We start from the raw sequence: 11,896 nt of genomic DNA on the forward strand, positions 1-11,896 counted from the left end.
AGTGGGAGCTAAAGTGAGTTTCTTAGTCTAAATATGTGCTTGACATATTAGTGACTAGAAATGTAGCTAAGGTGATATTTCTTAGTCTAAAATATGTGTTTGACATATTAGTGACTAGAAATATTTTCGGGTGAATACTTGAGGGTAGCATGGCGCATATTAAATATCCGGATCTAATGAGATAGATCTGTATGGATATTAGCATTATAGTCAAGAGACTTATGTTATATGATTCTTGACTCGTTCAAGTTGTTGAACAATTAATATGATCTCTTGTGCTTCCGCTGCAGGATCTATTAAATATGCTAAAAGCTTCTCTCGTCGGGACTTATCATGTTGAGAATATGAGAAGTCATTACCAATCATTTTCTAGTGAGTGTCACTAGATAATTATCAAGAGCGTCCTTGAGTACTTGAGAAGCACTAAGGATTTACGCTTGTTGAATGGAGGAATTTATGAATTTCGTGTAAAAGCATTACACGGAAACATTCCTACGCTTATTAGATGTTATGGGCCTCGTTAAGGAATGGTCAGCATATAAGAGTGCTATGTGGATAAAGAATAATATATATAAGAATTTATACATATATGTATAAGAAGTTATACATGTATAAAGCAGATAAGTATGAGGAGTCATACATAAAAGATGCCATATGAAGGATGTGTATGTATAAGTGTTATACGTACAAATCAGTCATATGAAGGATGTGTATGTATAAGTGTTATACGTACAAATCATGAACGAAAGCTAAGTACATTACATCATCCGATGTTATAAAAGAGATAATTGATATCCGGATTTTGATGGAACTAGAGTAGTTCTGTTAGCCGAATATCGTCCCCCGAGAGACTGTGAAAACAGTGGGAGTGTTTGACTGGCTTTAGAACCAGAGTCTAAAAACTTGTTTAGACGTGTACTTAGAAATGCTCTATGTGATGAAAAGATTGCATAGAACAAAGGAAAATAGCAATGGAAATTAGAGTGATGCAACTGTTGCTTATCCTCTAACCAAAGTCGTTGACATGATGGTTATGTCATCTCAATGTGAATTGAGGAGCATACCTTAATTGCTAAAGATTGTTATGTAAATATTGGATAGAGTATTGATATTTACATAAGTGATGATCATATTCATTGTTATAGTTTCTTTAAGAAATGAATTATTCAGTTTGATTGAAAACATTGAATACCTTGTTTATCTGAATAAGTTGTGGAGACAATGTTGAACGTTATTCAAGTGAATAAGATGAACATTTGTTGAATCATATAGCTTATATGTTTATGTTTTGATGATGTCAAGGTGTTTTATATTTTATATACTTGTTGCGTGTAATCGTTTGTCAAAGTGTTATAGAATAAACTTAATACAAACGAGCGACAAAGAAGATTGTGACAATTGCGTGAAAAGTTCAAGCCTTCATTCAAAGATCAAACGGTTTAAAGATTCATTCAAGAATTATGTGAAGACGAAGTTCGTCTAAAGATTAATCAAGCTTGGATGATGATGTAGCCTGTACTCGAAGATCTCTCTGAAGATTAGAATAGTATAGGTGATTATCTCGTAATGATAATCAAGAATGAGTTTCTTGAATTAGTAAAGTTATAGCTTTGCAGCTATAACATTACTAGTAAATGAACTGATTTTAGAGAGAGGTTTCTCTGACTTCTCTCTAGGATTCTAGGGTTTCCATTGCAATATGGCAAGGAAATCTGTTTCCAAAAAATCTCGTAATACTAATAAAAAAAACTAAAAACTAAATCAAGAGCCCGTATTAGACTTTCATTTACACAAATTCCTGAACATAATCTAGATATTTCTGCAATGGATCAAGCAAGTTCGTCTGTTGTTCCAAATTCTGCGGATGCCAAAGGTACAAAATCAGTTAATGAAATTGTTGGGCTTCCAGAAATTGATCTTGGATCCATTGTTGAATCGATTGATGAAGTTATTGTTGAAGATGCGGGGGAATTAAGTAGTGAGGAAGCTGAGGAAATTCCTGAAGAAGGATGGACTACTGTTGGTAAGAAATCTCCTTCTGTCCCTTCTTCTTCGCCTATTCTTCAGTTTACTGTTGAGGATGTTAAACCTGAAATCGAGTACTGGAACACTGTTGTTATATGTTATGTGTTAGGGAGCAATCCACCTTGGGAACTCATTTCTGGTCATGTGAAACGAATTTGGGGAAAGTACAAGTATGACAAAATCTCATTTCTTCCTAATGGTGTTTTCCTAGTGAGGTTTCCCACGATGGAATGTAAAGAACTGGTTTTACAGCAGGGATTCCCAATGTTTGATAAGTCTCCTGTGCAACATGTTCCTGTATGGATACGTTTATGAGGCTTAGGTCTTAAGTTTTGGGGTGAACAGTGTCTGTCTAAACTAGCCTATCTGCTGGGCAAATACATTAAGGCAGACACTGCTACTCTTGATAAAACTCGACTGGGATATGCTAGGCTGTTGGTTGAGGTTAAAGTGGGGCAAGAATTCCTGGATAAGATTATATTTAAAGATGAACATGGTCAACAGCAAAGTGTCCTGGTTGAGTATAAATGGAAGCCTTTGATATGTTCTCTCTGTAAGGGTATTGGTCATCATCAGAGTGTGTGTAGGAAGAAAACTGTGAGTCAATTGGTGCCTAAGCAGGTTCAGGTCTGGAGGTCAGTGGTTAGGCCTATTGCTCCAACTCATAAGTCTCCTACTAAAGTTGCAGTTCCTGTGAGTCCAGTGGTGCAGTCAGGTGGGAGAATAGTTACAGCAGATACCACTTATGCTTCTGTAGTTACCTCCCCTCCTGCCTCTCCTACTAAACCTCCTGATTCACTTGTTACTACTCCACCATCTCCTATCAAGCAGCCACACACTACTGAGCTTATCCAGGTTGGGGTTCAACAGGAAGGGGGAACTGACTCTAATTAGATTAATATTGAACATGGATAATCTTGGGTGCTTGAATGTTCGTGGTATTAATAATATAAATAAGAAAAGTGATATTAAATGGTTTTTGCATCAAAATAAAATTGGCCTTTATGGATTAGTAGAAACAAAGGTCAAAAGTCATAATTTCAATTTTGTGCTGAATAATATTGGTAATAGGTGGTATGGTATTAATAATAATGTGCATCACCCTGGGGGGAGAATCTGGATCATTTGGCTTCCTCAGATTTTTATTGTTCAAATGGTGAGTGCTTCTGATCAACAAATTACTGTGGCTGTGGAAGATCTTAATGCTGGTGAGAAATTCTGGTTTACAGTAGTCGATGGGTCTAATTCTGATAGTGATAGAATACATCTATGGCATGATCTGACTACTATTAAGGATTCTTACTCTGGTCCATGGTGTGTGAGTGGGGATTTCAACAATATTTTGCATTTCAATGAGAGGTTAGGCAGCACTGTTATGTGGGGTGAACTTGAGGAATTCAGACAGTGTCTTCAGTACTGTGAATTAGTGGATATTCAAGCTCAGGGCTCGTTCTATACTTGGAACAACAAGCAGGGTTCTAACACTAGGGTATACTCCAGAATTGACAGGTTCCTTATCAAACATGAATGGCTCTATTTATATCCTAATTCATATGCTTATTTTCTGAATGAAGGTCTGTTTGACTACAATCCTTGTATATGTTATAGAAGATTGGATGGAACTATCAGGAAATCTCATTTCAGATATTTCAATATGTGGGGACAAGCATCAGATTTTCTTGCTATAGTTGGAAATGAACGGGAGAAACCTATTTTGGGGTGTAAAATGTTCCAAGTGGTGTCCAAGCTTAAATGGCTCAAGAAGCCTTTGAAGCATCTCAATAGAGCTAAGTTTTCTGATATTGATAAAGCAGCTGATCTGGCTAGGCTTTTATTAGATAATATCCAGACCAAGTTACATCAAACACCTCTGGATCAGGATCTGTTAGCTGCTGAGAAAGATGCTGCACAGAAGTATACTACTCTACATAAAGCTAGCATGAGCTTTTTAAGACAAAAAGCTAAAGTTGAGTGGCTTAAGGAAGGGGACGAGAACACTGCCTTCTTTCATAGGTATATTAAAGCCCGTCATATGCATAACAAAGTGCTTAGCATATCTGATATTCATGGTAACCACCACACTGATCTTGTCCACATTGAGAGCTCCTTTTTGGAATTTTATCAGGATCTCTTGGGTAGTAGTAAGGTCACTTCTCCTGTCCACATTCCTACTGTCAGGACAGGTAGTCTGGTGAATGATGCTCATGCTCATATTTTACTTGAAACCGATGAATCGATCTTTGAAATCAAGAACTGTCTTTTCTCCATTCCTTCCAACAAAGCACCTGGCCCTGATGGCTTTTCAAGTCAGCTTTTTAAAGATGCTTGGCCTTTAATTGGAGCTGATATTTGTGTTGCTATCCGGGATTTTTTCTTAACTGGTAAGCTGTTGAAACAATTGAATGCTACTATTATATCTCTTATTCCCAAATGTGAACACCCTTCAACTGTGCTTGAGTTCAGACCCATTGCATGCTGTAATACCCTTTATAAATGCATCTCCAAGCTTCTATGTAACAGATTGAGTGAGGTACTACCTGATATTGTGAGCCCCAATCAGGGTGGGTTTATTAAAGGAAGACAAATTGTGAAAAATGTACTTATTTGTCAAGATTTGGTAAGGCTTTATAACAGGAAGTCTGCATCTCCTAGATGCCTTCTCAAAATTGATCTTAGGAAGGCTTATGATTCTGTTGAGTGGGCTTTCCTTCTGAGTATGCTTCAAGCTTTAAATTTTCCTCAGGGCTTTATTGATAAAATCATGACCTGTGTCACCACACCAGCATACTCCCTTTCTCTTAATGGTAATTCCTTTGGTTTTTTCCATGGTAAACGTGGACTTGGGCAAGGAGACCCATTATCTCCTCTCCTTTTTACACTCTGCATGGAATATCTCTCAAGAATCTTAAATGTGGTTAGTGAGCAGGAAGACTTTAAATTTCATCCTCTGTGTGGGCCTATTAAGTTAAAACATCTTTTTTTTTGCTGATGATTTGCTTCTATTCTCCAAGGGTAATTCTAGCTCTATCATGTGGCTTCTTAGGGCTTTTTCTACTTTCTCTAAGGCAAGTGGACTATGCCTTAACACAGCTAAGTCTGATATTTATTTCAATGGTGTTGCTCCTGATGTTATGAATGATATTCTTCAAGTCTCTGGTTTTAGGAAGGGGTCTCTCCCTTTTAAATATTTGGGGGTTCCCATTTCTTCCAAGAAACTGTCTAAGAATGATGGAATGCAGCTCATTGATAGAATTTGTGCAAGAATTAGATCATGGGGCACTCGACATCTCTCTTATGCTGGCAGATTGACACTTGTCAACTCTGTTCTTACAAGTCTCCATTTCTATTGGTCTAGCATGTTTCTCATACCAAATGGGATAATGACTAAAATAGACTAAATTTGTAGGAATTATCTTTGGGGTGGCAAGGATGCTTATCAGAGAGCTCCAAATATTAGTTGGAAAAGTTGTTGTACTCCCAAAGCTGAAGGTGGGCTTGGTATCAAAAATTCAAAACTTTGGAACAAGGATCTAATTGGTAAGTATATTTGGTGGTTGGCTAGAAAAAAGGACCATCTATGGGTTAAGTGGATAAACCATGTGTATATGAAAGGCACTCATTGGTCCAACTATGATCCTCCTGATGATTGTAGTTGGACATGGAAGAAAATTGCTCACACTATGGTTCCTTTTAAACTAGCCTATTCAACTGATCATTGGTTGAATTCTGATCAGTCTTACTCTGTTGCTGAAGGTTATCAGTGGCTTAGACAGCCTCAAGCTCCTGTGGCTTGGCGTTTTACCTTCTGGAATCCCCTTAATGTTCCTAAATGCTCATTCATATACTTTGGCAATTCAATTTTGCAGAGGCTTCTTACTTAAGATAGAATTATGAATATGGGCTTTGGACGGACTAATAGTTGCTACCTATATCTTTAACTTTCTTTGTGGAAAATCATGCTCACTGTTTTATCGGTGTACTTTCGATCATAAATGTGTGACTATTCTCCAGACAATGCTTGGTGTTAGCTTTGCCCCAGAAGATTTGAGTCATTGGTATTCTGTGGGTGGAGGAAGAAGTAAATTGCAGAGAAGTATAATCAGTGCTTGTCATGTTAGCCTTGCATATCATATTTGGAAAGTTCGTAATAAGGCTCGGTTGGATCAATTTGTTGCTTGGCCATGGAAAATTTGTCAGCAGATTCTCAAGGATGTTCTTTATCGTTTCTAGGCTCGCAACCAGTCTGCAGTAGCTGCTAGGGATCGTACTTGGCTGCTGCAATTAGCTCATCATTAGTGTTGCACAATTTTGTAATTTTTATTATCATTTTCTCATAGTTATATTCCAAAAACTCTCATATACGGGATGATGTATCTCTTTTGTTGATATCAATATATACTTACCTTCTACCCCAAAAAAAAAAAAAAAAAAAAAAAAAAAAAAAACATTACTAGTAAAAGAGCTCAATGTTATAGCTCTCCTACTATAACATTGAGATGCTGAGTTTTTACACACGACTTATATTGTTTCGAAAATGGTTTTTATAATAGTTTAAAGTTTATTTTAAATGTTTTAATGAAAGTATTTATATTATAAAGCCTGGTTTAGTGAGGAGTTCGGTTTTGTATTGGACGTTGATTAGTAGTCGTGATGGGTCAACTTATGAGTTGTACTTTGCTTCTAATTAGCGTTTCAACAAAACTTCTCTTAAAACCTAAATTCTCACCCATATGTTAAGACTAGGGTTTGCACGAGTCACAAGGCATATGAGCCGTGACATCTCGTGTTACCTAGGGTATATTAGGTAAATATTTTATTCTATAATAATATCTTTACATATCTTATGTATCCTACTTAATATATTTGTTTATGATAAAAGATATTCTTGTTTTAGGAAATTTTATCATAATATAAGAATTTATAGTAAAGATAATAATTGAATAGATTATGTTCTATCTTTTTGAATATTCTTTATTATCTTTTAAGGCTTTTAGGAAAGAGATAATAAGAACATATGATTTGTTTAAATATCTTATTATTTTCGGTTATTAGGGTTTTTGCAAAAACCGTGTGGCCTACTCTTTTCTTTCCTATAAATACTTTGCTATTTACAACATCTAAAATAGAGACCTTAAGCATAAAAATATATTTTAATTTTACAAAGCAAACCGTGTGTTTTCAAGCAGAAAAACCGATTTGTTATTTTGAAAGGTCGCGTGTTTTTAAAGCTCGCATACTTGTTCTTATTTTATCGTTATAAGATAATAGTGCTTAGTTGATTTCTTACTTGTTCATTAACGTGAACCTTTGTTAGAATCATTAGTGCTTTCTTATTAGCGTAAGTTAGTCACTCGAGTATTTAACGATACTCATTGAGTTACAGCTAGAGTTAGTTGTACGAGTTGGGTTAGTAAATTTGTAATCCGTAGAAAGGTACTAAATTTATTAATCGAGAATAGTGGACGTAGGTTTCGACTTGTGAAACTGAACCACTTCAAAAACCGTGTGTCTCTTCGTTCTTTCGTTTATTTCGCTTACTTTCATTAGTTGATTAGTTAAAGTTTAGTCAATAAACATTAAATAATCAATTACATTCGCATAATCGAAAAAGCTTTAAAAAGTTTTAAATCCTCAATTCACCCCCCTCTTGAGTATTTTGGAACAATAGATTCTTCAACATTGTATTTTGTCCCTAGTCACTTAATGAGGTGACGTCACGGAGTGACTAGATTGTAAGTCGAGTGATGGTTGTTCAACACCATAAGGTCATACGTGATGACTAGTCGATTACATAGGCAGAGTGTATGACACCCTGCTAGACAGTGACCATTTAGAGAGTCCCTAAGTTCTATTATAGATGCCTGGTCATGGCGGGGATCTCTAAGATGTTCTAATGAGTTGATTCTTTTGACTGGAGACTATTATCTGAGCAAGTGCAGTTTCCGAGTGACTTTGGTCTTTGTCCTAGGTCGTGCGATGAAAGGAGGCCAAAGGGCATTTACTAGGTCATGGTGATCTGTATTGTGCAATAGGATAGATAGGGTAGCCAGGAATTTTCCACCCACGTTGGGTAACTATATCTCAAGGCCACTCGAGGAGTTAATGACTGCAAATGCGTGGCCACGCTCGGAAGTAATCTGTGAAAGATTTTTTCGGTCAAGTAGTCACACTCCCGATCGAGAAAACCACTCGCGATATGTTCATGTGCAAGTGCGACCTGAAAGACACCTTGCATTGAGTGGGATATTGTTGTTAAAACGGGCAAGAGAATTGGTAACACACCCTTGTAGATTACAAGGAGGATATTGTTGAGATAATGAGTTATCCACAATTGTGTGTTATAATCATCGCACAACTTGTCTCGGATAAGTGGGATATTGTTGGAGTTTTTGTCCTCTACAATAGTGCATGATAATATTATTAAATCTCATTAAGGAATATGCATTGGATATTCATTGGTAATACTAGTCAGCAGAACAACGTATATCAGTAACGGTTGGCCAACTAGGGTTTGACGTTACTGTCGTGAGACGGCGGTGTTCAGCTGATCCCTTTCGGTCACACCTAAAGGAACGAACCCCAACACGAAAGCTAATTAATTATATGAGATATAGTTTAAATTAGTCCCTTGATTAAATTGACTAAGAGTTAGTCGATTAAATTGATTTAGAGAGATTTCGAGTTGCGAACTCGAGGAGCGGCGGTTATTATTTAATTACGCGATAATTAAATAATAAGTTTTATGAGACGGGTTTTAGTTAATTAATTGTTAATTCTCTAAAATTGTACTAATTGATTAATGTGATTAATATTAGTACGTAAATAATATGTGTAGTGGTACACGTATATTTACGGAGTGATTTGGACAAAATTAATTGGAAGTATTTCAACATGAAACGATGTTGAAATAAAATTTACACGTATTTGTGCGACAAATATAAGAACCAAAATAGACATGTAAATGGGACATTGGACCGTGTAAATGAAGTTAGTGGATGATCATAATCATTTCAGTTTTACTTGTTTTTCTTCCATAAGTTGTCATAACATCTTTGTGCATGTGACAAAAGATTGGACAATATTAAAGACAAGTTGACTCCTATACAGTACCCTTCCACCCGCCACTTTCCCTATATACTCTCCAAATTGTTGTTCATTTTTCCTACACTTCACTTGTACACTTTTGCATGTGAACAACAATTTGTCTATCTCTCTAAAAATCAAAAGCATCATTTTTACTAAGATTGTTAGTAAAACAAAATAAATACTAAGAGTGTTAATATTATTTACATAATATTCAAGGGTTATATGGTTAATTTCTAGTTAAAATTAATCATATGAGTTGGAGGTTTGTTCTTGGGTGCAACTTAAAGGAGCTCTTCTAATTTGAAGATTGGATGATCTTGCCATTCTTAATAGCTCAAGAACAACCAAGATGGGTGATCTTGGTTGTGCCCAAATACTACCATTTCTCAATGTAAGGAAAATTATTTTCCTCTTCTTTTATTCTAATATGCTTTTATATTGCATGCATGTTACATAGATCATCAAAATGAAAAATTATGAGATAATATAATTTATATTAGAGAGTCTAATATGGATCTATGATCTTTAGGTTAGCACAGACTCGATGAATACATATGACTCATTAGGACAGTCCCCAGTTTGTCACTTACGAATAAAAAGGACAGACGCTAGGATAGATATGAGAGAGCCTAAGACTCGGACTCGGACTCAGACTCAATCGTAGATACGGAGTCCTAATAATCACTTTCCTCCTCGAAGGTCTCCTTCGCAGCATCCAGTGGCTTGAATGTCTGGTCTTGAGCGTTGACCCACTTAAGCACTTCAGTCTCATTGTTGGGGATGATATGAGGACAATAGTCAATGAGGCTTTCATCTCTTTGCAGAATGAGATGATCATAAGGGTTGTTTTCATCACTTGGTTGGCATAGGGATGAAGCTATCAGTTCATGGTTGTCGATCATATTTTGAATAACATGTTTCAGTTTGAAGCATGTTTCAGTGTCATGACCTTTTCCTTGATGATATTGGCAATAGGCATTGCCGTCCCAAAAACGGGTTTTCCTGCATTCAGACGGGTCCGGAGTGGGCCCGATTGGTTGTAGTTTCCTTTCAGTCATAAGCATTTGAAGAGCTGTGGCATAGGTTGTGTTAAGTCTAGTGAACGTCCTTTGAGAACGTTCAATCTTGCTGCTTGGCTTGAGACATTCAGGAGGATTGTCTTGACTGAGAGGTGCAATTATGATTTTGCCAGCCTCGATGATACCTTGAATGGCATGCTTGAGTTTTGAGCAGGCTTCGGTGTCATGGCCCTTGCCTTGATGATATAGGCAATAGGCATTACCATCCCAGAACCGGGCGCTTCTGTGTTCAGGTGGGCCCGGAGTCGGACCAATGGGTTGCAGCATTCCTTCTGAAGCAAGTATCTCCAGAGCGGTGGCATATGTTATCCCCAGATCTGCGAATTCCCTTTTATGTTTTCTCATGATTCCAACATTTGTATTTTTTGGGATGTTTTTATTATTTTTGTTTTTGTTTTTGATTTTGTCAATCCTGGGTGGAGACAGGATTTGGTCATTGTCAATGGGAAGTTTTTGGGAAGGTTTTTGTATTTTGAAAGGATATTTGTTGAGGTGACTTCATGATATTTGTTGGTAGGTTCGTGGATGTGGTAACTATCAGATGACTCCTCATTTTCAATAGTTGTTGGTTGGTGAAGGGAGGGTTGGTTTTCTCCATGGTGGTCAGGTTCATTTTCTGTATTACCAAACCTCTTCTCCAAATTAGCTACCCGAGTGTTCAAATCATCGATAGCCACTTGTAGCTTTGAGAATATGTTGTTAATGTAGACATAGAGCATCATTATACCGCTTTGTATGCCATCCTCATCAATTGCATGAATTTCCTCATCGTTAGGAGGGCTGAGGTGAGAGAAGTCTAGGGAAGATTCCTGGCTATGTTCAGTAGGGTTTTCTGGATGATTGTTTTTGTTGTTTGTTGTGGGAGGTAATGGTAACTCGCCTATTTTGATCATATCAAGGATGTCACATTTTAGGGGGAGACACATTTCAGTATCGTATACAGCGACCTTGGTGATATTGACAAAACAGTTTTCCGTCCCATCTATGTCCTCGCTTGTTTGGTAGAGGGTCTGGAGTTGGACCAATTGGTTAAAGTTTTCCTTGGGAGGTTAGCCTTTCCAAGGCTGTGGCATAAGGCATACCTAGATGAGGGAAGGACCTATGAGGTTGTCTGGTTTTGGTTTGGTCGTTGGCCAGTAGCCGGCTTTCAAGAAGCTTAACCCTTTGCTCAATATCAGAAGAGGGAAGATTCTCGGTTATCATTTTGTCCTCAACTTGGGAGAGACGAGTGCTCAAGTTTTCCACGGTAGCTAGGAGTCGAAGGACCATGTTGTTGGTTTTGGCAGAAGTCATGGCGGATGCAGACTGATTGGCTCCTTGAGTTTCTGGTTGGCGATCGATGGCACCCAAGGGATTCCTATTTGACATAACGATGGGCGTTATAACTTGTCTTGGCAAGGGATTGCACAAACAAAGGCAAGTATGACACATATGTAGAAAAGGTAGTTTTGTCGTGAAGACACGACGGTGTGACCAGGTTATGAGTTCATTCAAGATCGTGAATGACCTCTTGTGTTTGAACTCTTGGTGCATGACGTTGAACTTAGACTCAAGTGTCGACTTTGGCATATTGATGCCTAGACAGACGGCTTCTGACTCAGTTTGGATGTGCATTTTTGGCGTGACGCCGTTGGACAAGACATGTACAAAAACTTGACATTTGACCAGTAATGTAGGGGAAAGACGGGTTTAATACCCGACAAGTT

General features: G+C 37.4%; 1 protein-coding gene across 1 annotated transcript; it reads left to right on the plus strand.

The window, feature by feature from the left end:
* Positions 1–2,932: 2,932 nt before the first annotated feature.
* LOC141629527 (uncharacterized) lies at positions 2,933–5,906 on the plus strand. Its single transcript, XM_074442511.1, has 3 exons — positions 2,933–4,939; positions 5,037–5,383; positions 5,432–5,906. Exons 1-3 carry the CDS (start codon positions 2,933–2,935, stop codon positions 5,904–5,906), a joined length of 2,829 nt encoding a protein of 942 aa, XP_074298612.1.
* The last annotated feature ends 5,990 nt before the right edge of the window (positions 5,907–11,896 follow it).

This window comes from Silene latifolia, chromosome Y, assembly GCF_048544455.1.
Source record: "Silene latifolia isolate original U9 population chromosome Y, ASM4854445v1, whole genome shotgun sequence".
Classification (NCBI taxonomy): domain Eukaryota; kingdom Viridiplantae; phylum Streptophyta; class Magnoliopsida; order Caryophyllales; family Caryophyllaceae; genus Silene; species Silene latifolia.